Below are 27,413 nucleotides of genomic sequence, written 5' to 3' on the forward strand. Positions count from 1 at the left end.
GCATTAGGAGATACACCTAATGCTAAATGACGAGTTAATGGGTGCAGCACACCAACATGGCACATGGATACATATGTAACAAACCTGCACGTTGTGCACATGTACCCTAAAACCCTAAAGTATAATTAAAAAAAAAAAAAGGAAAATCCACAAGCAGAGCAAAACAAACCACACATTACCCTTGCATTCTCCATTACTAGAGACAGAACATGAACAAACACACATACACACACTTTCAAATTAGTTGTAAGTAGAAAAACATCTGACAGGTTACCCAGTAGAATGTCACCCAGTGGATGTAGAATGTAGAGGAAGAGAATCCTGAGATTCCATGAAATAAATTGCAGAGGAGTAAAAGAATTAGGTGAAACACAGACGAAATCATTTTCAGAAAAAGAAAGTTCAATGATGCCTTCAAAATACAGAATACAATTCAGAACTTGGCAGTTCAGAACCCAGATACAGACTTCAAAATGTAAGAGACTGGAAGTGGCAGTCACAGATAATCATATATAGACGAAATAGCTGGTAGACCTTAGAGATAATGCCGTAAAGGGGGAGAAGATATTAGAGGAGGGAAATTAGGAATCCTGCAGAAACAAAGACAGAACAAGGTATCGCCCTTTTCCTGTCACCACTACCAGCAACAACATCCATAAATCAAACCTCACAAAAGAGGGCAGAAATAACAAAAGAGGATGCTTTGGAAATAGAAACCTTATTCATGAAATAAATAGACAATGAAATAAAACAGACTACCTTCAGGTAAAACTGCAATAAAAGCCAGAAAATGTGAAAAAGTTTCTACTAACAAGTCTCCTCCAAATAACCAAGAACAAAGCTGAAAAGAAAAACCCTGTAACATAAAACATCACACAGCAGTAAATACCCTCAAAATCTTTGAAGATATGACTAAAAGATACCTTGAATCAGAAATAGAATATTAAGACCAGAATAGACAAAAAGAGAAATAAATAAAATGAACTGACTGAACTCAGAAAGACAATAGAAGCAAAACAATTTTCAAAATTGAATTATGAATAACAAGATGTCCAAGAAAGTACTCAAATGACGACATACAAGATTCAGTGAAAACATTAAAGGAAAGTAGCAAAAAAAATAGATAAATAAGACGAGATAAAGATAGAAGTAGATTAGAGAAAGTAAATGAAACGGAAAATAGTCCAACATACCTATATTTTATATAAAGAAAATTAAAACATCTGACCAAAATAATGTTTAAAATTATAGTAACCCCTCAAATGCCCCCAAAATAAAGAAAACTTGAATCTATACATTGAAACGAACTACTATATCCCCTGAAAATCTAATCCAGATCAATCAACCCTGGGACATATACTAGTAAAACTATTAAACTTTAAAATAAAGACATTCTCAAGTTCTCAGGAAAACAGATAATTTTAAAATGCAAAAAATAAAAAATAAAAACTGGCAACAAACTTCTCAGAACAGTATACAAATCAAGGCTGCAACAGAGTAACATTTTCAAGAATAGTAAATAGAATATTACATCTGGCTAAACTGTTCTTCAAACAGATTTGAATCTCCCCAACTCAGAAAACACTGTATATTGTGATTTTCCTCAAGAATCTGCTGGAAACTAAGCTTCATTCAACCAAAAAATAACTTGGAAATCTTTGGCAAAATGACTGAAACTTGTCAAATATATAATTGTAAAGCAAATATTACAATGAGAATGGGGTCAGGACTAGAAGAATAACACGTAAATATTTCATACTATGAAAAAGTAGAATAGATTATATTTATAGAATAGACCTAAAACATGGAAGAAAAAGAAGAAGAGAGAGAAAATGTAAAAAAGTGGAATAAAATTATAGGTACCAGGTGGAAATAATTTAAAACTGACATAACAAACAGCACTAAATTAGGCCAGAAAAGGTGAGGAAATTAAGGGCACTGTACAAAGTTAAATACAAAGGTAACTTCTAAAATAAAAATGCAAGTATTCCTAACTACCAAAACATATTGGTCAGATGCAGTGGCTCACACCTGTAATCCTAGCATTTTGGGAGGCCAAGGCAAGCAAATGACTTGAGATCAGGAGTTTGAGACCAGCCTGGCCAACATGGTGAAACCCCGTCTCTATTGAAACAAAAAAAAACAGCTGGGCATGGTGGTACATGCCTATAATCCCAGCTGTTTGGGAGGCCTGAGGCACAAGGATTGCTTGAATCCAGGAGGCGGAGGTTGCAGTGAGCTAAGATTGCACCACTGCACCCCAGCCTGGGTGATGAAGTGAGACTCCGTCTCAAAATACAATACAATACAATTATAAATATACACACACACACACACACACACATATATATTTACATATATTTAAAAAGCCAAGACTAGGCACAGTGGCTCGGGCCTGTAATCCCAGCATTTGGGGAGGCTGAAGCGGGTGGATCACCTGAGGTCAGGAGTTTGAGACCAGCCTGGCCAACATGGTGAAACGTCTTCTCTACTAAAAATACAAAAAAATTAGCTGAGAGTGGTGGTGCATGTCTGTAATTCCAGCAACTCAGGAGGCTGAGGTAAGAGAATCGCTTGAATCTGGGAGGCGGAGGTTGCAGTGAGCCTAGATCACGAGATCACGCCACTGCACTCCACCCTGGGTGACAGAGCAAGACTCCATCCCAGAACACAAACAAACAAACAAAAAAACAAAACAGCCAAATGTATACACCAAATAAAGAAAGCAATTAACACATGTAAATTTAAACACACCGTAAATACAATGTAAGCTACTATGAAGAGGCCAAAGATAATTGTCATATCAATAAAAGTAAATAAGGTTAATTCATTTATTAAGAGAAATTCAGTGTTTACACTGACACATAAAGGTAAACCCACCTCTGTGTTCATGCGGAATATAAAAGACACACATAATGTGGAGGTTTCAAAAGGCTAAAAATAAAGGGATGGATAAAGACTTAGGCAAATTAAAACAAGAAGAATGCATGTTGTACAATCCTAATATCTGACAAATTAAAATTCAAGACAAAAAGCATTAGAAGAGACAAATAAAAACACTTTAGAATGTTAAAGTTAACATTTCACTATGAAGAAATAGAAGTTTTGAATATCTATGCACCATATAACAGCAACTACGTGTAGAAAAAATACAGAAGATGCTGGAAAAATAGAAACACACTAATAATAGTATAACTTAACTATTTTTGGTACAAAATAGACCAATTGAAGAAAAATAGTAGAGATTATAAAAAAATCTAAAAAGTATAATCAAGTACATATATATTTAATAAATCACATCAATAATAGAGAATATATCTTCTTCCAAATGTACATAGAACATTTGCAATTACAGATTTATTTTTTTGAGATGGATTCTCACTATGTTGCCCAGGCTGGTCTCAAACTCTTGAGCTCAAGTCATCTTCCTATCTCAGCCACCCTGGGATCAGAGGTGTGCCCCACTGCACCCAGTTGAACATTCACAAATATTAATTATAGATTCTAACACAAAGAAAACATCAGTAGATTCTTAAAAAATAGAAATATCACAAACAACACTCTGCTTATAATGCAATAAAACTAGAATTTAAAAATGAAAACAAACAAAATGTGGCCTATCTGGAAATTAAAATAGCTTATATTTAACAAACCTTGAGTAAAAGGAGAAATACAAACAAGAAAACTATAGAATTTTTGGGAAAAAAAAGTATGATAATAAAACACTAAGAATCTATGGGATCCATTTAAAATAGTTATCAGGAGAAAATTAATAGTCCTAAACACATATGTCAGGCACATGAAAATAAATGAATTAAATTTCTTATTCCGACAGCTGGAAAATGAAAAAAATATATATGTATATAAAGGAAGCATGGAGAACTAAATAATAAAGATAAATGCAGAAATTAATCAGGTAGAGAATATAAAAACAGTAGACAAAATTAACAAACCATAATCCTGCTAAAACAGTAAACCAAACAGGCAAATTACTATTTTAAATAATAGCTGAGGAGAGAAACACATAGATAAAAAAGAAAAAATGGTGTGGGTTAGAACTCTTAATAAAGGATATGCATCTATGCAAATGAATTTGAAAATTTAGAGGAACTGGGTCATTCCTTTTAAGAATATAGCCAACCAAAACTTACCCCAGCATGAAAAGAACAAAATTAGCCTCAGCATGAATAGAGAGCTTTAAAAGAACTAAAAAAGGTTAGTTCTACATAGTTGTCACAAAGAATATCTACCAAACATTTAGTGACCACATAGCCCTAATGCTATATAAATTGTTTAGAACATAAGAAATGAAGAAAAACATCCACATTCTTTTTATGAAGTGTCATAATAATATCTGAACCCGATAAAGAGAGAAGCAAGAACATGACAAAGTGGGGAATATACTACAAATGCAGAAATGGTTCAGCATTAGAAAATGTATTGATATAATTCACCATATTAATAGGTCCAAAGAAAAAATCATGTGATTACCTCATTTGACAAAATCCAACATCCATTCTTAATGCAAACTCTCACAAGAAAAATAAAAACAAAACAGGAATGGATGGATATTTCATTAATATGATCAAACACACATACATTCAAACACACAGGCACACACACCTTGTAACAGGTACAATACACCCCTGCCAATTCTCCAGCAACAGAGCTATGCCCTAATCTTCACAACCTGTGTTATGAGTATTTTGCAGATGTGATTAAAATAAGGATTTTTTTAAATTTTATTATACTTTAAGTTATGGGATACATGTGCAGAACGTGCAGGTTTGTTACATAGGGATACACGTGCCATGGTGGTTTGCTGCACCCATCAACCTGTCATCTACATTAGGTATTTGTCCTAAGGCTATCCCTCCCTTAGCTCCTCACCCACCAACAGGCCCCGGTGTGTGATGTTCCCCTCCCTGTGTCCATGTGTCCTCATTGTTCAACTCCCACTTATGAGTGAGAACATGCGGTGTTTGTTTTTCTGTTCCTGTGTTAGTTTGCTCAGAATGATGGTTTCCAGTTTCATCCATGTCCCTGCAAGGGACATGAATGCATCTTTATTTTATGGCTGCATAGTCTTCCATGCTGTATATGTGCCACATTTTGTTTTTCCAGTCTATCACTCATGGGCATTTGAGTTGGTTCCAAGTCTTTGCTATTGTGAATAGTGCTGCAATAAACATATGTGTGCATGTGACTTTATAGTATAATGATTTATAATCCTTTGGGTATATACACAGTAATGGATTGCTGGGTCAAATGGTATTTCTGGTTCTAGATCCTCAATGAATCACCACACTGTCTTCCACAATGGTTGAACTAATTTACACTCCCACCAACAGTGTAAAAGTATTTGTATCTCTCCACATCCTCTCCAGCATCTGTTGTTTCCTGCTTTTTAATGATTGCCATTCTGACTGGCATGAGATGGTATCTCATTGTGGTTTTCATTTGTATTTCTCTAATGACCAGTGATGATAAACTTTTTTTCAAATATTTGTTGGCCGCATAAACGTCTTCTTTTGAGAAGTGTCTGTTCATATCCTTCACCCACTTTTTGATGTTTTTTTTTTTTCTAGTAAATTTGTTTAAGTTGCTTGCAGATTCTGAATAGTAGCCCTTTGTCAGATGGATAGATTGCAAAAATTTTCTCCAAATCTGTAGGTTGCCTGTTCACTCTGATGGTAGTTTCTTTTGCTGTGCAGAAACTGTTTAGTTTAATTAAATTCCATTTGTCAATTTTGGCTTTTGTTGTCGTTGCTTTTGGTGTTTTAGTAATGAAGTCTTTGTGCCCATGCTTATATCCTGAATGGTATTGCCTAGGTTTTCTTCTAGGGTTTTTATGGTTTTAGGTCTTACATTTAAGTCTTCAATCCATCTTGAGTTAATTTTTGTATAAGGTATTAGGAAGGGGTCCAGTTTCAGTTTTCTGCATATGGCTAGCCAGTTTTCTCAAAGGATTTTAAAACGGAAACATTGTTCTGGATTATCCAGGTGAGCCCAGTGTAATCACAGGGTTATTTTTAAGTGAAGGAGGGATGTTGGTAGGAAGGATCAGAGTCAGAGAGATCTGAAGAAACTACACTGCTGGACAAAGAACACAAGCGGCTTACAGAAACTGAAAAAGGCAAAAAAAAAAAAAAAAAAAAAAAAAACTGATTATACACTATAACCTCCAGAATAAATGCAGCCCTGCTAACAACTTGATTTTATTCCAGTAAGATTCATTTTTCTTACTTCTGACCTCCAAAATTGTATGATAATAAGTGTGTTTTCATAAGTCACTAAATTTGTAGTAATCTATTACAGCAGTGATATGAAACTTACAAGTACTTACTTAGTGGGGAAATCCTGGAGGCATTCCCAGTGAGATTAGGGAAAGGTAAGAATGCTCACTATCTTTACTACTATTCAACATTTCTCTGGACTCAAAGCATTAAACCAGAGAACACAATTGTAGGCATACAAATTAGAAATAAAACCTCTCTATTGTCTAATATAACATTATATTTGAAAACTACTATAGAATAAATGATAAAAAATAATTCAAATAAAAAATTGAACAAGCTAGCATGTTATAAAATTCACAAGCATATATCAATATCATTTTCTATTAACCAGTTATAGAATAAAATGGATAAAACTCCATCCACGATAGCAACAAAAATATAAAATACTAAAGAAAATAACAAGAAGTATTCAAGGTTTCTATAAAGAAAACTATTTTTAAAATTTCTATTAGATACAAAAATAGACTTGCCACAAAAATATATCCCTTGTTTTTGGTTAGGTCATCTTAAAATCATCAAGATTTTACTTCTTTCTAAGTTTATTTATAAATTTAATGTAATCACAAAATACTCCAATGAGCTTGTTTCATGGAGCTACAAAAGTTAATCCTAAACTTTATATGAAAAAAATTATCTTATAAGGATAGCTTGAAAACACACACAAAAAGAATAGCTATCAGGAGGGAGTAGCACTAACAGATATTAAAATATACTGGTGATGCCTAATTTAAATAGTGTGGAATCAGTTTATAACTAGGCACACAAATGAAATACAAGTGCAGTAAGAAATCCAAACATATATAGGTATCTAATATGTGAAAATATGTTAGCTCAATCACAAGGACAAACAGATAGTTTTTTCATGATGGTATGAACACATTGGAAAGACTTTCAGAAAAATATAAAATTATATCTACTCCACACACTACACAGTCCAAACTGATCAAAGATTCCAATGTAGAAAAATAAAATTATGCATACACTTAGAAAAATCATGGGTAAACTTAAGTGTGGCATGGGAAACTGCTTATAACCATGACTGAAATTGCAGAGGAAACAAAAGAAATTAATGATACATTTGACTATGTAAAAATTCTCTTTAAATCTTTTGCATGGCAAGAATCACTACAATCCAAGTCAAAACACAAATATCCAAATGAGAGAAAATGTTTGCAACATATATCACAGCTATATGAGTATGTCTCTAAATACAAAGATTTGAAAATGAAGGCACAAACAGTATTTCCTATAGAAACATAGGCAAACTACAAAAACAAAGTTCACAAAAAGAGCTATAAATATAGCCACTAAATATATAAGCAAATGTTCAAATTTGTGCATATTAAAAGCAAAAACTCTACTATGATATCATTTCTCACATACAGCAAAAATTCAAAAGCTTAACAAAAAAGAGCCCGCATTGCCAAGTCAATCCTAAGCCAAAAGAACAAAGCTGGAGGCATCACGCTACCTGACTTCAAACTATACTACAAGGCTACGGTAAGCAAAACAGCATGGTACTGTTACCAAAACAGAGATATAGACCAATGGAACAGAACAGAGCCCTCAGAAATAATGCCACATATCTACAACCACCTGATCTTTGACAAACCTGACAAAAACAAGAAATGGGGAAACAATTCCCTATTTAATAAATGGTGTTGGGAAAACTGGCTAGCCATATATAGAAAGCTGAAACTGGATCCCTTCTTTACACCTTATACAAAAATTAATTCAAGATGGATTAAAGACTTAAATGTTAGACCTGAAACCATAAAAACCCTAGAAGAAAACCTAGGCAATACCATTCAGGACATAGGCATGGGCAAGGACTTCATGTCTAAAACACCAAAAGCAATGGCAACAAAAGCCAAAATTGACAAATGGGATCTCATTAAACTAAAGAACTTTTGCACAGCAAAAAAACTACCATCAGAGTGAACAGGCAACCTACAGAATGGGAGAAAATTTTTGCAATCTACTCATCTGACAAAGGGCTAATATCCAGAATCTACAATGAACTCAAACAAATTTACAAGAAAAAAACAACCCCATCAAAAAGTGGGCGAAGGATATGAACAGACACTTCCCAAAAGAAGACATTTATGCAGCCAAAAGACACATGAAAAAATGCTCATCATCACTGGCCATCAGAGAAATGCAAATCGAAACCACAATGAGATACCATCTCACACCAGTTAGAATGGCAATCCTTAAAAAGTCAGGAAACAACAGGTGCTGGAGAGGATGTGGAGAAATAGGAACACTTTTACACTGTTGGTGAGACTGTAAACTAGTTCAACCGTTGTGGAAGTCAGTGTGGCGATTCCTCAGGGATCTAGAACTGGAAATACTGTTTGACCCAGCCATCCCATTACTGGGTATATATCCAAAGGATTATAAAACATGCTGCTATAAAGACACATGCACACGTATGTTTATTGCAGCACTATTCACAACAGCAAAGACTTGGGACCAACCCAAATGTCCAACAATGATAGACTGGATTAAGAAAAGGTGGCACATATACACCATGGAATACTATGCAGCCATAAAAATGATGAGTTCATGTCCTTTGCAGGGACATGGATGAAGCTGGAAACCATCATTCTCAGCAAACTATCGCAAGGACAAAAAAACCAAACACCGCATGTTCTCACTCATAGGTGGGAATTGAACAATGAGAACACATGGACACAGGAAGGGGAACATCACACTCCGGGGACTGTTGTGGGGTGGGGGGAGGGGGAGGGACAGCATTAGGAGATATACCTAATGTTAAATGTCGAGTTAATGGGTGCAGCACACCAACATGGCACATGTATACATATGTAACTAACCTGCACATTGTGCACATGTACCCTAAAACTTAAAGTATAATTAAAAAAAAGTTTAAAAAAAACAAACAATATACTGTATCTGTAAAGTTAAGGTGGGAATGTGAGGATGGTGCCACCACCATAAAAGCACCATAAAAGAGAATTTGGCAATATTTAACACAACTTGTATGCATTTATCCTGTTATCCAACAATCACATTTCTATGAATTTATCCTGAAAACATACCTCCAAAAATACCAAAATACACGTGCAGTAGATTGTACATTGAAAAATTGCTTATAATTGTAAATTATTAAAAACAACCTAAATTTGCACACACACAATGAAGTACTATGCAACTGTAAAAAAAGAATGAAAAAGACTTTAAAGAACTAATATGAACTAATTCCTAGGAAATGTTAAGTGAAAAAAAATTCAAAAGAGATTATATAACTTGCTACCTTTTGTGTAAGAAATAAGAGGAAATAGAAAGATACAAACAAGCACAAACTATAAAATGGAAAATAAGGAAGTTGGTTATCTGCAAGTAGGAGAGGACACGGGATGAGTGACATTCCTCTAACTATGCATATTTTTTATTTTTAGAAACATGTTAATGTTCAATATGTACAAAAATAAAATTAAATCAATACGGATGAGGAGGTGGAAATAAAATCTATAACTGGAAAATAATCCTCCATTCCCACCAACACAACAACAAAACAACTATATATATATATATCCACAGATATATAGTTATATATGTTATATATAGTTATATATATGTTTTATATGTATAGTTACATATTTTATATGTAATATATATTTACAGTAGAAATCACATAAATATATACATTTCTACTACTTTCAAAGAACAAATTATGAAAAAGACTTGTGTTGTTTGGGGACTTATTTTTATTTATGTTTAAGGAGGAATAGCAATGTAAAATTTAAATCTCCTTTAACAGTAGATACAAAAAACAACGGAACAATAAGGAGTGAGCTATAGAGATGATGGCTTTTTAAAAAATCATCTTAAAATTTATTATCCTTCAGTCACTCCTTAATGAGGAAGTCACAGTGCATTAATTTAACTAAAGTGGTCTGAGAATTGAAAGATGGTTAACATGTACCAAATAATCATAACTCTTAAAAGGATGCCCAAACCAAACGTTCCTCTCTATCAAAGTAAAACCCATTGATCTGATTTTTATTCACCCAAACAATAAGTATGAATCACTTTCCTATTTATATAAACAGTCTTCCTAGTCTATAGCTCAGATATTTTAATTCAGATGTACTTTTACTCCAAAAAATAAAAAGGAAACAAGGTGAAACAAAAACAAAAATAAAAACTGAAGAGAGAAGACTATTGCATTTCACCAGTTAAGGTATTATAAAAAGTCAATAATAGCATCATTGATATATGAGAAAGAATGATGAACAGACTATATGACAGCTATTTTTAAATGTAATAATGGAACCTCAGAGAAACTCCTGTCAAAATAAAAGAGACAAATTAGGATGTGCACTGAGACAAGTAAAAGCAAAAGATCTTTAAGCACAAGAAGCAAATCAATGATGAGAGAGCAGAGTAGCAGCAAGAATAATACAACTGCCTACCACATTGCAAATATAACTGTGAAAAGAAAATCGTTTGAGGCGATTATCAAAAGTCAGAGCAATCAATGAAATAGCTAGTAAAGGGCATTAATTAAAGCTCTGTCATGTCCTAGATTGATAAAGTGACTTTCAGCAAGTCACAAACAGGAGTTTACATTATAGAAGTAAAGACAAGCTTTTCCTATTCCAAATGACATAATAACCAACGTAGCCATAATCAAAACAGAGGAAACAGAATGCCACTTGTCCCTACAGTGTCACAGATACTACCAAAAGGAAACAGATCTGAAGTTAGGCATACGAACAGAGTAAAAGGAATCTGTACTTTAGAACAAATTATAATAATTTTAGGGAACCCTATAGTTCATCCTAGAAGTCAATAAATATACACAGGTATTAATGATTTTATGAAAGCATCAAATACACACACGAAAAATGTCACTTTTCAGAGATTAATTTGAGCCTTTTAGCAAAAAATCCCGGTAGAGTATGCCAACATAGTTCATCAAGTTGGACAGAAATGAAACAGCAATGTCAACTATGTGATCACATAACTGTCAAGAGTTAACATTTTTGTTTTTGGCAATGAAAGTTACAGAAGTAGAAATGTCCTCACCTAGCATGATATTTTTCTAAAACCTAATTATTTTATGATAATATATGAGCCATTTCATAGTCCTTTGAAGCCTAAATGAGAGTTATAGATTTCATGACATGATAATTTAAAGAAAAATGTTTTGGTTCAATATGCTGTCTAGAACTCAAAAGAGATAATGGTGACTTCTGGTTTCCACTCTGGCATGTAAGGAACTTCAAAGTTGTCACGCTTTCCTCACAATAAGAAAAAAGCTAAACAATCTGAAAATCAATAACCCTTCTTAGATCCATCAGAGAATCGAAGTCATAGAGAAAATGGCTGCCTCCAAAATAGGAGAGGCATATACAAAGAATCACAACATAGTAGAGGAAAAGCCAGGAGAAGAGACCACTAGTAGAACCAGGACCAGAGTAGAAAAACTTAAACTATGATTGATAACTTACTGGAGGCTCAGTGTCTACAATCTTTATAGTAAAAAACTTTAAGGGAGCCCAGTTCTAGTGGGGACCCTATACTTTTGTGAGTATACCTTCAGCAGCCCTGCCAGCTTCTCACAGTGAAGATAAGAAAAAATTTTCTTCATATTTCAGCAGGGGAAAGGAAAAGTAGGCATTCTGAAAGACACCAAGAGAATTCTGTTTTTCTTAGTTCTGCCCTCACAGTAAACTATCTTAGGAAAGCCTAACAAACTAGGGTTTTACCAGACTCTGATATAAAAGAAGGCATATACCCTTCTAGCCTTCTTGTCTTACCTGAGTTGGGAGTGAAAATGGGAAGAGACTGAGAAGAATTTGTGAAGGTCACAGTCCAGAAACAGGCTTAATAAAATATTAGAATCTAATCATGGGAAAAAAGACTCTTTCCCCGACTCCTGAAACTTAGCAATCATGAATAGGGCTCCTGAATAATATTAGGGGGTTACAATGGAAAAAATTGCTTGTTTCAGACCTTATTTTAGAAAGAAGTCTCTAAGAAAACCCAAAGACAACAGAAAAGAAAAAATACAACAGAAAATGAACAAAAACAAGGACACCAAAGGAGATTTTTAGCCCCGACACCTACAACTATAGCAAATGCAATGTACCTCCAAGTCAGGTAAATATAACAACCTCACACTAAAGGTCTAATTACCTCTGTTCCATTTGCCTGTTACATCATGTCCAGCTTTCAACAAAATATTACACAGCACACTAAAAGACAAAAAGCATACTTTGAAAAGCTAAAGCAAACATCCAAATGAGATTCAGATATGGCAGAGATTTTAGCATTATCAGACTGGAAATGTAACACAACTGTGATTAACATACTAAAAGTTCTAGTGAAAAAGTAGACAATGTGCAAGAACAGATGCGTATTGTAAGCAGTGGGATGGAAACCCTAAGAAAGAATCAAAAGAAAATGACAGAAACCAAAAACACTGTAAAGTACTGAAAAGTACCTTTGATAGGCTCATCAACAGACTGGATGGAGTCTAGGAAATCAGTGAGCTTGAAGAAATGTCAATAGCAACTTCTAAAACTGAAATTCAAAAAGGTTTAAAAAAGATTGAAAAGACTATCCAAGAACTATGGTAGGACTACAAATGATGTAACTACACATAATAGAAATATCGGTAGGAAAATAAAGAAAGAAAATAACAGAAGAGATGCTTAAAGTAATAATGGCTAAGAATTTTCCAAAATTTATGGCAGACACCAAATCATAGATCCCAGTAGCTCACGGAAAATCAAGCAAGGTAAATACCAAAAATATCCACACCCAAGCATACCATATTTGAACTGCAGAACATTAAAGACAAAGAAAAAAATTCTTTCAAGAAGCCAGAGGGGGGAAAACACACCTTACCTATAGAGAAGGAAGGATAGAGTTACATTAGACTTCTGCTCACAAACTATGCAAGCAAGAAGATCATGTGCTATTGAAAGTAAAAACCTGGCCAGGTGCAGTGGCTCACGCCTGTAATCTCAGCACTTTAGGAGGCTGAGGTGGGCAGATTATTTGAGATCAGGAGTTCGAGACCAGCCTGACCAACATGGTGAAACCCCATCTCTAATAAAAATACAAAAAAATTAGCCAGGCGTGATGGCACATGCCTATAGTCCCAGCTACTCAGAAGGCTGAGGTAGGACACCTTGAACCTGGGAGACAGAAGTTGCAGTGAGCTGAGATCATGCCACCACACTCCAGCCTGGGAGACAGAGCCAGACTCCATTTCAAAAAATAAAAAAAAGTAAAAACTGACCAATCCAAATTCTATATCCAATGAAATTATACTTCAAAAATAAAGGAGAAATAAAGTTTTTCTCATACAAAAATTGAGGAACAGACTTGCTTTGAAAAAAATGTTTTAAAAAAAGCTTCAGAGAGGAGGAAAATTATATAGGTTAGAAACTCAGATCTACAAAAACAAAAACTGACAACTGGAGAAGGAATTAAGGAAAATAAAATGTCATTTATTTTTCATATGCAAATTGATCTAACAAATAATCTGTTCAAATAATAGCAACAATGTATTTGGTGATTATAGGTTATAAATATGTGAAATAAATTCCAGCTATGATGTAAGGGATGGGAGAGATCAATTAAGAATACTCTATTATAGGATACTTATGCTGCCTGTGAAGTTTATATAGTGTTATTTGAAAGTGGGCTTTGGTTAGTTGTAAATGTACATTGCAAATTCTAAGAAAACCACTAAAAAATGTTTTAAGATATGTATAACTGATATGCTAAGAAAGAAGAAAAAAATCAAACAACATAAAATGTTCCATTAAAATCAGAGAGGACAGAGGAAGAGAGGAAATAAATAAATGAAATGAAAACTGAAAGCCTTTCCTCTAAGATCTTGAAAACAACAAGGATGCCCACTGCCACCACTACTATTTAACATAGTACTGAAAGCCCTAGAGCAATCACACAAGAGAAAAAAATAAAGGACAAATGAACTGGAAAGGAAGAAGTTAAATTATCCTTGTTTGTAGATAACATAATCTTATATTTGGAAAAACCGAAAAAATCCACAACAATTATTAAAACTGATAAATTCAGTAAAGTTACAGGATACAAAATCAACATATAAAAATCAGTAGCATTTTATATGACAACAGCTAACAATCTTAAAAAGAAATAAAAAAGTAATCCCACTTACAATTGCTACAAATAAAATACATAGGAATAAACTTAATCAAATAAGTGAAAGATCTCTACAATGAAAACTATAAAACACCAAAGCAGAAAATTGAAGAGGGCACAAAAAATGGAAAAATAATCCTTATTCATGGATTGAAAGAGTCAATATTGTTAAAATGTCTCTATTACCCGAAGTAATCTATAGATTTAGTGCAATCCCTATGGAAATATCAACGACGTTTTTCACAGAAATAGCAAAAACAGTCCTAAGACTCATATGGAACCATAAAAGACCCAGAATAGGCAAAGCTATCCTGAAAAAACAACAACAACCAAAACTGGAGGAATCACATTACCTGACTTCAAATTATACTACAGAACTATAGTAAACAAAACAGTATGGTACTGCCATAAAAGCAGACATACACACCATTGGAACAGAATTGAGAACCCAGAAATAAACCCATACATCTACAATGAATTCATTTTTGACAAAGGTATCAAAAACATACACTGAGGAAAGGACAGTCTCTTCAGTAAATTGTGCTGGGAAAGCTGGATATCTCTATGCAGAAGAATGAAACTAGACCCCTATGTCTCACCATACAAAAAAAATCAAATAAAAATTAAAGAATTAAACCCAAGACCTCAAACTATGAAACGACTGCAAAAAAACACTGAGGAAACTCTTCAAGACATTGAAATGGGCAAAGATTCTTGAGTAATACCCTACAAACACAGGTAATCAAAGAGAAAATGGACAAATTATATCATATCAAGTTAAAAAGCCTCTGCACAGCAAAGCAAATAATCAACAAACTGATGAGAAAATCCACAGGATAAGAGAAATTTTTTGCAAACTACCAGTCTAACAAGGGATTAATAACGATATTACATAAGAAGCTCAAACAACTCAATAGGAAAAAATATAATAACACAATTTAAAAATGAGTAAAAGGTCTTAATAGACATTTCTCAAAAGAATACATAGAAATGACAAACAGGCATATGAAAAGGTGCTCAGCATCACTGATGATCAGAGAAATGTGAATCAAAATTGAGATATCATTTCATCCCAGTTAAAATGAGTTTTATACAAATGACAAGCAATAACAAATGCTGGCGAAGATGTGGAGAAAAGGGAATCACTATACACTGTTGGTTGTAACATAGTACAACCACTATGGAGAACAGTTTAGAGGCTCCTCGAAAAACTAAAAATAGAGCTACCATACTGTCTAGCAATCCCACTGCTAGGGACACAAAAGAAAGAAAATCAGTACATAAAAGAGATAGCTGCACTCCCATACTGACTGTAGCACTATCCACAATAGTCAAGATTTGGAAGCAACCCGAGTGTCCATCAACAAATGAATGAATAAAGAAAATGTGGTACGTATACACAATGGAGTACTAGTCAGCTATAAAAAACAATGGGATCCTGTCATTTGCACCAACATGGATGGAACGGGAAGTCATTATGTTAAGTTAAATAGCCAGGCACAGAAAGACAAGCTTTGCATTTTCTCACTTATCTGTGACAATTAAAAATTAAAACAATTGACCTCATGGAGCTAGACTAGAGGCTGGTTTCCAGAGGCTGGGAAGAGTAGTGGTAATTGGGGGAAATGAAGATTAATGGGTACACAGTAACAGTTAGAAAGAATGAATACAATCTAGTATTTGCTAGCAAAACAGAGTGATATAGTAAAAAATAATTTAATTGTACATTTTAAAATAGCTAAGAGTATAATTGTATTGTTTATAACACAAAGGATAAATGCTTGAGGTGATAAATACTCCATTTATCCTGATATGATTACAATGCATTGCATGCTTGTATCAAAATATCTCATGTAACCCATAAATATATACACCTACTATGCACCTACAAAACCTAAAAATTACACAAAAAATAAAATTAAAAAGGAGCAAAGAACAAGGACAATAAATGAAAAATAATGACCACAGTAAATATTAGTACAATTGTATTGATGCTCACTTTAAGCATAAATGGTCTAAATACACTAATTAAAAGACAGAGTGGATAATAAACAGCATCCAATTATATGTTATCTACAAGACAGATGAATACACTTTTTATCAGTAAGCATAGATATACTATGCTAGCATTAATCAAAAAAAGTTGGAGTAGGTATCATAATTCCAGACAATGGAGAATTTACAGCAAAGAAAATTGTCAGGGATTAAGGGGGGGTGGGCATTACATAATAATAAAGAGATTACTTCTCCAATAAGATACAGCAAACATTAATATGTATTATCTAACAACAGAGTGTCAAAATCTATGAGGCAAAGTCTGTTATAACTGCAAATAGGCAAATTTTATATTGTTTTTGGAGACTTCAACACTCCTCTCTAGTAATCGACAGATCCATCAGGAATAACATCAGTAAGAACATAGTTGAACTGAACAGCACCATCAATCAACTGGAAATAATTGACATCTATAGAATATTTTATCCAACTACAGCAGAGTACACACATTCTTCTCAAGTTCATATAAAATATTCAAGATAGGCCATATTTCTGGGCCATGAAACACACCTTAACAAATCTAAAAGAATAGAAATCATACAACATATGCTCCCAGGACACAATGGAATTAAACTAAAATTAATAACAAAATAGAGAACCCCAAAATATATGGAGATTAAACAAGACACTCTTAAATAACACATGGATCAAGAAAATCTCATGAGAAATGCAAAAAGATTTAGAACTACATGAAAATAATGCAAATTATCAAAATTTGTGGAACAAAGAGAAAGAGCTTGAGGAAATTGAATGCATCTAATAGTAAAGAAGAGAGATCTCAAATGAATAACCTAAGTTTCCACCTTAGGAAACTAGAAAAAGAAGAGCAATTAAATCTAAAGTAAGCAGAAGAAAAGAAATATTAAAATCAGAGCCAAAATCAATGAAATTAGAAAAAAAAATCAATAGAAAAAATCAACAAAACCAAAAGTTGGTGTTTTGAAAGCACTGATAAAATTAATGAACCTCTAGCCAGGTTAGGAAAAAGAAGAGAGGATACAAATTATTAATACTGGAAACAGAAGAAGGGTAATCATTAATAATACCATAGCTATTAAAAGGAAAAAAGGATATTATGAACAACTCTATGTCCCTAAATTTGATAATCTAGATCAAATGAGCCAATTCCTTGAAAGACAAAATCTAGCAAAACACACAGAGAAATCAATGATATGAATAGTCCTAAATCTGTTAAAGAAATTAAACCAGTATTTAGTAACTTTCCAAATCAGAAAGCATGAGGTCCAGAGGGTTCACTACCAAACACTCAAGAAAAAATTATACCAATTCTCAACAATTTATTTCAGAAAATGAAAGCACAGAAACTACTTTCCAATTCATTCAACGAGGGCAGCATTACCCTAACACCACAACAAAGACACTACAAGTGAGGACAGCAAAGATCAACATTTCTCATAAACATACATGAAATAATTCTCAATAAAATACTAGCAAGTCAAATCCAACACTATATAAAAGGAATTTATGTCGCAACTAAGTGGTATTTATTCCACATATACAAAGCTGGTTCAACATTTGAAAATCAATTAATGTAATCCATAACATAAACAGGCTAATGAACAAAATCATATAATCAGATTGATAGATGCAGAAAAAGTATTTAACAAAATCTAATGCTTATTATAAGGAAAATTCTCAGAAAACTAAGAATAAAGGGGAACTTCCTTGACTTGATCAAAAACACCTACAAAAAAACCGATAGTTAACAGAACACTTAATAGTGAGAGCAAAGATTTCTTTCCCAGTACAAAAAAAAAAGAATGTCCTTTCTCATCATTCCTATACAACATTGCACTGGAAGTATTGGCTAATGAAGACAAGAAAATAAAATAAACAAAACATATACAGATCGGAAAGAAAGCAATAATCTTTCTTTCTTTCTTTCTTTCTTTCTTTCTTTTTTTTCAGATGACATGCTTATTTATGTAGGTAATCCCAAAAAATCAACAACTACAGCAATGAAAATCTCTGAATAATAAGTGACTATCACAAAGTTGCAGGACACAAGGTTAATATAAAAAGTTAACTGTTTCCGTGTTATACCAGCAATGCACAATTGGAATATAAAATTAAAAACACAATACCATTTATGTTAGCTCCAAAAAAGGTAAATTAATATAAATCTGACACAATATGTACAAGATATATTTTTTAAAAAACTCTCCAAAACCCTGACAAAATAAACAAGATTTAAATAAATGGAGAGATATCCTACGTACCAGAATAGGATGACTCAGTATTATCAAGATATTAGTTCTTCCTAAATTGATCTTACATTATATGCAATCCCAATCAATATCTTGGAAAGTTATTTTGTGGATATCAAAAAGTAGTTCCAAAGTTTATATGAAAAAGCAAAAGATTCGGAGCAGCCAACACATAGGAAGAAAAAAGTTAGGAAAACTGACGCTTCTCTGCTTTACGATTTACTATAAAACTACATTACTCATAACATTGTGTTACCAACAAATAATAGATAGCAAAATAGAATAAAAGTTGAAGGCATAGAATAGACTCATACCAACATAGCCAACTGATCTTTGTCAAAAAAGCACAGGCAACTCAATAGACAAAAGATATTCTTTACAATAAATGGTGCTGGAACAACTGAACATATAATAATCTTTTAAAAAAATGCAGACATAGAACCTATACCTTTCACCAAAAAACCTCAAAATGAATCATAGACCTAAATATAATAAACAAAATTATGCAACTCATAGAAGAAAATATAAGAGAAAAATTTAGTTGACTTTGGGTTTAGTGATATTCTTAAACACAACACCAAAAAAAGATCCTTGAAAAAATATTGAGAAGTTGGACTTCATTAAAATTAAAAATATTTTCTCTGTGAACAACACCATCAAGGAAATGAAAACACAAATCATAGACTATCAAAAATATTTGCAAAACACACATCTGATAAAGGACTGGTATCCAAAATATACAAATAACTCTTAAAATTCAACAATAAGAAAACAAACAACTCAATTGAAAAATACACAAAACATCTGAATAGACACCTTATCAAAGAATATATACAGATGGCAAGCAAGTGTATGAAAAGATGTTCAGCATCACATGTCATTAAGGAATTGCAATTTAAAACAATGAGATACCATTACACACCTATTTGAATGGCAAAACTCCAAAACACTGTCAACAAATGCCAGTGATGCGACAAAATAGAACTTCCACTAATTGCTGGTGGCAATGCAAAGTGGCACAGCCATTCTGGAAGACAGCTGGGCAGTTTCTTACAAAACTAAACATACTCTTGCTATAACATACAGCAATTGCACTACTTGATATTAACCCAAATGACTTGAAAACCTATGTTCACAAAACAATACACACATAAACTTTTATAGCAGCTTCATTCACAATTGCCAAAACTTGATAGCAACCAACATGTACTTCAATAGGTGAATGAATAAACTATAGTACCACATAATGGAATATTATTCAGTGATAAAAAGAAATAAACTACTTAGTCACAAACAGACATGGAGCAAACTTAAATGCGTATTGCAAAGTGAAATAAGTCAACCAGAAAAAGCTACATACATAATTCTAACTATATAACATTTTTTAAAAAGGCAACACTATGGTGACAGTCAGTAAAATGGTCAGCAGTTGGGGTTCTCAAGGAGAGAGGGAAGGATCAGTAAATAGAGCACAAGGGATATTTAGGGGAGTAAAACTATTCTGTATAATACTGTAATGGTGGATCCATGTCATTATTCATTTGTCAAACCCACAAAATGTACAATACAAAGGGTGAATCCTAACGTATAGTCTATGTAATAGTAATGTATCAATATTAGCTCATCAATTGTAACAAATGCACCTGCTGCACATTGAACTGTGTTCCTCCAAAATTCAAATGTTGAAACTCTAACCTCCATTTTGAACATGGGAACTTTCTAATGTAATCAGGTCAAGACAGTGGAGCCCTCACGATGGGATTAGTGCCCTTATGAGAAGAGACATAGAGTGCTCTCTTTTTTTCTCTCTCTCCCCCACCATGTGAAGACACAGCAAGAAGATGGCCATCTTGAAGCCAAGAAGACAAACTTCATCAAGAACTAAATCAAGACACACCTTGAATTTGGACTTTCCAGCCTCCAGAACTGTGGAAATAAATTTCTCATTTAAATTCCCAAACTATGGTATTTATTTTTATAACAGTTAGTCTTAGGTAATTCAAGCTGCTATAACAAAGTACCAGAAGCTGGATGGCTTAAAAAACAACAGAAATCTATTTCTCATAGTTCTAGAGGCTGGAAGTCTGAGACCAGGGTACCAGCATAGTCACATTCTGGTGGGGTCTGTCTTCTGGCTTGCAGACTGCTGACTTCACATTGTATCCTCAAATGGCAGAAAGAGAGAGAGAGGAAGCTCTCATGATGCATTAATCCCATCTATGAGAACTGCATCATCAGGACATAATTACCTCCCAAAGGCCCTATGCCTCCTAAAAACACCACACTCAAGGTTAGAATTTCAATACATAAATTTGGGGAGGGTAACACAATTTGAACTGTATTATATACTCAATGTTTGTGTATGTAACTATGAAATGTTTGTTTATGAAACCATCACAGGAATGCAAGATGTTAATAATAGGAAAAAACTACATGTTGGAGACAGGGAGTATACAGGAACTCTCAGTACTTTCGCTCATTTTTTCTGAAAACTTAAAAATTGATCTGAAAAATCAAGTCTATTAAAAAAAGAAAAACATTGCAAAAATGCGCAAACAAAATGAAAAGATTCTATGTAATGCTTACTTCAGCAATACAGTATGGAATATTAAGAAAACAATGTATTTACACAACCCCACACACATTCAAACAAATTGCATGAATCATTTGCTTAATCTGGACTTCAAAGAAGTAGGCAATAAAAAGCTGCAAATCATTCTTCAATGGACTTGCCAATTTCATATGGCATAAATCAGAAAGAAGCATCAAGGATAAAATATACTCATTTGTGAAGTCAAATGGAAAAAAAACAATCATCACATTACTTTGTTCATAAACAACAGTGGTAGTCTTCTGGGCATCTCCTGGTCAGCTGTGGATCCCAAGAAGGCAGCAACTGATGAGAATGATTAATTCTAAAGACATGCATTATGTTGTTTGGTAATTTAAGTACTGTTGAAAGGCATCTTGGAAGAAACTTAGTAATACACCAATGCTTCATTTAAGACCCTCTGGGGGAAAATTAAACAAATACTACTTTCAATATATTTCTGTGAGTTTATGTCATGATGTTTTAGACTACAATTTAAAACAAAACAAGCATAAATTTGAAACCTAAGCTGTTGCTTTTAATAGTTTATTTCTTCTCCAGCAGATCATTCTAATTACTGCTTGTGCAAGTTAACATCTTTATCAAAATAATGCCAAAGAAAGCACTCTTGGAACAACTTTTTGGTATTATTGTTAGTATAAAAAATGTACAACACAGATGTCAAAGAATGTTGATAATAGTGAAAACAAAAGTAAACAAATAAAAACAAAAATAATATTTTAAAGGACAAATGTTCTGAAAAACAAAAATATTTACATAATTAATATCCCAAATTTGAAATTGAATTTGAATTTTTATCATTATGAGAAGCCCCTTAGTCTTCTATTACCGTAGTAATGGCAGATCTATTTTTATACTAGTTACTGTCTTGATAAAGTGTGGAAATATATGACTTATCCTATATTGCACTACTAATCACACAAGAATGCTAGAATACTGCTTGGTCTAAACTATACAATTTCGAAAACCTCCCAGTGAAATTAAAAATTTCTTACATGAAACTTCTAAAAACCCAAATTATAAACCTCATTGCCATTTTCCCTTTGGAGAAATCATAAAGAAGCTTTATAAAATTGTACTATAAAATATTTTAGGTGAATCAAATACAAGCATCAAAGGTCTCCTACCTTACCACAGCATTTTGTCCATCACTTCTTGTACACGAAACCTGCCGGGTTTGATAACCTATCTCTATTGCCCAAGACTTCGAATGATGATGTGCTTTGTAACTTTGATGTTTAAAGGTGACTCGCTCATTTGAATCAGAGTTAAAATCCAGAACAGTTCTTCCGCTTGGATTAATTTCTTTAAGATGAGGCAGTCTGCATTTACTCCATGGTCCAACCTTAAGGCTAAATGTATATTCCTCTTCCCCAAGAGGACAGGAAATGGGAGCATCACAGGCTCTTGACTCAGTCAGATTTGGACATTGCAAACCACCAAAGAGAGGGGGAGCTATGACCACGCGAGTTCTGTGCTGCAATTTCTTCCCACACCCCTTGCTACAGTTGGACCATGGTAAGAACTCAGATACCACACAATCCCGGGGACAAGGAATGAGGCAAGCTTGTTCCGTAGGAGGCTGACGGGCAAAGTGTTCGCATATTTCATTTGCAACCATAGTTCGGTTCAACTTCTGAATGCAGCGCACCGTCCGGTGCTGCAGTCCATGCTGAGCTGTCACACACTCTGCAGTCCGAGGCTTGACTTCACCATGAGCGTAAGGAACAAGCACACAGTGGTGCCAGTCAGAAATCTCCCACTGAAAGAGGTCACTGTGCCAGTCACAGACTCGGAAACAACTTCTTTCCTTTGGAGGCCTGTTGCTCTCACCACAGTTAGACAGGTGACTTGTCCACCCGTCAACATGAAAACACCACACTGCCCGACTCTGGACTCCTCCCGGACCACAGTCTCCTGTACACCTTCCCCAGGGACCTACAGGCAGAAAAACACGGATGTTAATTACTCAGAGATTACATTCAGCAATTCACAGGTAAGTAGAAGTCAATTAACACTTTCCAACACAAGCGGTATGAAATTAGGAATTTTGGTGGAACAGAGACAATATAATTTAGTGGTTCAGAATGTGGACACTCTTGTTGAAATAAGCATCCCATCAGTAATGTAAACTTGGATGAATTATTTCAACTTTCTAAGCCTTAGAAAGTTCCTCACCTATATAAGGTAGAAGATAATAAAAGCACTGACTTGTAGAATTGTTCTGAAGATAAATGATACAATGTGTCAAGTAGACAATACAAATTTAATAAATGATTGGTACCATTATAACTACTATGTTCCAAAGCCTATACATCTAACTCAATATTAATACTTTCCACTGAGGTGGTGTTTCATCTAAAAGAAAAGCCCTGAAGCCAGGATTTTAATAAAGTAGAATTTTTCATATTTCCAGTCCTTCAGCTCAAACTCTAAGAAGCTCAGAAGAGAGCTATGTTTAACATCATAAGTTGCCAAAGTATCCTATTTTCATTTTCAAAATAATTGTCCTCAGTTCTGGTTAGTACTTGCAGAGTGAATTGCATGAAAATAACAATGGGGTGCAGGGGAAAGGTAAGTTAATAAGAGAAGCAGCAGCACCGAATTGTCTGTGGAAATTCTGCCCCTAGAATCCCTGAAGTGTACTCATTTTGATTTCTGATGGGTACTGACTCCAGGTAAAGTTTCCAACATTAGCTTGTAATATGCCAGATCTTTTAATTAACTAATTCATTTGTGTAGGAAAGAGTCCAAGAAGCGGACAGATGAGGGAGCTGCCCATTGACGTTTATCATAGTTTTTTGCATCTGATCTACAGATATACTAGTAGGCCTTATACAGAAAGTTGATATCTTTTCACAAGGACAGTAAGTAATAACATTTTGTGTCAACAACGATGAAAAAATAGTTTCTTCCCTTTCATTTTATTTAAATACCTAATCTGAACCTGTTGGTGGGAGTGTAAATTAGTTCAACCATCGTGAAAGACAGTGTGGTGATTCCTCAGGGATCTAGAAACAGAAATACCATTCAACCCAGCAATCTCATTACTGGGTATATACCCAAAGGATTATAAATCATTCTACTATAAGGACACATGCACACGTATGTTTATTGCAGCACTATTCACAATAGCAAAGACTTGGAACCAACCCAAATCCCCATCAATTATAGACTGGATAAAGAAAATGTGGCACATGTACACCGTGGAATACTATGCAGCCATAAAAAAGAATGAGTTCATGTCCTTCACAGGGACATGGATGAAGCTGGAAACCATCATCCTCAGCAAACAAACACAGGAACAGAAAACCAAACACTGCATGTTCTCACTCATAAGTGGGAGTTGAACAATGAGAACACATGGACACAGGGAGGGGAATATCACACACCAGGGCCTGTCGGGGTGTGGGAGGCAAGGGTGGGGAGAGCATTAAGACAAATACCTAATGCATGAGGGGCTTAAAACCTAGATGATGGGTTGACAGGTGCAGCAAACCACCATGGCACATGTATACCTGTGTAACAAACCTGCATGTTCAGCACATGTATCCCAGAACTTAAAATTTAAAAAAAAAAAAAAAAGTTCTATCAGCCTAACTAGGTACCTTTGTCCCTGTATCAGGACTGTGATGATCACAAGGCACTTCAGACCCTAAGAGGCATATGAACTTACACAAGCTCTCTCTCTTTCCCTGAATCTGACCAGCTGCCCCAAATGATGTTTAATTACTCCATGAAGAATATTTTCATTAGCATCCACTACATTTGTACAAATAGTGGACATGTACGTAGTCACATGCATTTAGGAAGAAACATACACATCCCCAGAAAAGCAGGTTATCATTGGGGCCACACACTAAAATGAGGATCTGTCACTTTAGTAGGACAAAAGGGTCTGGTTCTAATGCACCTGGTCATCTCGGTTCTTCCTCACATCCCTGTTCTAGCCATATATACCTGGCATTCTTGGCAATAGCGTGTCGGGTTACAGTATCAATGCCTTCTGCCACTTCGTGAGAGAGATTAACATAGAAAACATACTAGAGACTTCTCTTGCTGAAACAGGACAGGTTTCACTGGAGCAGGTCAGCTTTCATTACCAAAATGCCCCTGAGTTTGCCCACTACCTTCTTCCAGTCTGCTGTCCCAGCACAGACTGCTCATAGTATGGAGAACACGCATTGAAAACGGTGATCTTAGCACAGGCTGGCTTAATCAGCCACCCACAATTCTGGTGACGTAGATTACTCACAGTTTTTTACTTTGCAAATTGAGATGTTTCTTGTTACTTGAAAGTGACTGGGAGGCTTTCTCTGTCCTAATGTTCTAGAGAAGTTTCAGTTTAAGTGTTCTATTCATTGTCCATCATGTCAGACTATTCATATAAATTTTTATTACTGCCCCGAAATTCCCACAGTTACTCAGTAAAGGAATATTTGAAAATATATACAAACACAGCAAACTTTAAAATCTAAAATTAGTCTTGAATGATATAAAACAGTTATTGGATAAAGTTAAAGGAAATTTTTTTTTGTAGAGCACTGTGGATTTTTAAGTAATGGCTGTCAGTTTATCTCTATTTGATGAGGTATTAAGCATACACAATTTTGCACTCAGGATTTTTTTTTTGCATGGTTTAATGAAAGTAAGATCAGAAAAGTTGGACCTATTTCTGATCAATCTTCAAAAGTTAATATTACACTTAATTCATTTAGAATATCTGGCCAAGTAACACTTGTCTTTACTTTTAAAGCATTTGACTATGACATTCTCTTGTTATTTTTTTTATTATAAATTCTCCACTTTCAAAATAAGCTCTTTTTTGGTTATTTGAAATCATTACTATTTTAAACTTTAGAAATATTATTCTTCCCTTAGATTTCATCTCCTCTTTCTTTACAGAATTTTTCCAAATAATTGCTTAGCCTTTTGTCTAAGATCAAACGAAGAATTTTATCAAGCAGCAAAATTTTTTCTATATCATTGGAGAAAAAAAGTATAACTATTAAGTAATTAAAATTGCTATCACTGAAGATGTTTCTTAGCTTAGCCATGATCTCCTATTTGGATATGAATTAATCCAAAATTAACTCACATCCAATATTAACTGTAAAAATTATCCAAAGGAATATTAAGCTATATTAATTTTGGATATGAGTTAATTCAATATTATGTTATATATGTTAACATTCCTTTGGGTATGAGTAGAACAGGTAATGAAGGCAGTATGTAAACAACTACTCCCCACTCCTTGGCCTAGAAATTTAGGATAGTGGCTCTTGTGAGGTAAGACACATGCATGTTAATAAACCTTGGTCAGGACATTTAGAAAGGCAGAGTCAAACTAGAATAGTTCCTCCTTATATTAAGGCAAACTTTGAGGACAACCAAAAAACATGTAAATAACAAGCAAATGCAAACTGAATTGTGTACACATGGAATAAATGAAAAACAAATTACAAACAAGACATATGAGATGAAGATAAGACCTTTCAGCAATTGACCTATAGCCATTTGCCGTTCTCAGGCATGGAGAGAAAATGTGCTCCATGATTTATTCGGTTGTATTTGGCTATGAACTTTCAATACATACAGGAGTGAAAATCACATAGCCCTGAGGGGTTTTGCCATTTCAAAAAAACATGAATATTGAAGTAAAATGTGACTGGCAGTTTGAGAAATCTTATTTCTCTTGTCCAAGTTCATAAATAGAAGAAATAATTAAAAATGTAAGCAGTTACATGAAGAAAGAAGAATATTACCTTTAAATTCACCATATACAAAAAACCTTGCTTTTATTACAAAATATATATGTATTATATATTAGGCAGTATTCACAAATAATCTAAAGAAATACATAAGAAACCATGTTTTTAAATGTCAAGAATTTTTATATGCCTAGTGAACAAAAACAGACACCAAGTAACAAAAATAAAACAAAATTTAGAACAATTTAAGTATTAAAAGTTTGACTACTGATGTAATGTAGCTCTAAACTATTAGTAAAACTCACGCTGGTTGCTTTCTCAGAAAATACTTCTGTTT

The 27,413-nt window shown here is 34.0% G+C and overlaps 1 protein-coding gene across 2 annotated transcripts in view; it reads right to left on the minus strand.

The window, feature by feature from the left end:
- The window catches only part of THSD7B (thrombospondin type 1 domain containing 7B), a 919,482-nt gene that overhangs the window by 593,721 nt on the left and 298,348 nt on the right, over positions 1-27,413 (minus strand). For both annotated transcript variants that reach the window (XM_032145845.1, XM_058434423.1), the window contains one exon: positions 22,493-23,303. In XM_032145845.1, coding sequence (XP_032001736.1) covers positions 22,493-23,303 — 811 coding nt within the window. The remainder of the gene's footprint in view (positions 1-22,492; positions 23,304-27,413) is intronic.

The sequence above is a fragment of the Hylobates moloch genome, unplaced genomic scaffold (genome assembly GCF_009828535.3).
Source record: "Hylobates moloch isolate HMO894 unplaced genomic scaffold, HMol_V3 SCAFFOLD_24, whole genome shotgun sequence".
In the NCBI taxonomy this organism is placed as follows: domain Eukaryota; kingdom Metazoa; phylum Chordata; class Mammalia; order Primates; family Hylobatidae; genus Hylobates; species Hylobates moloch.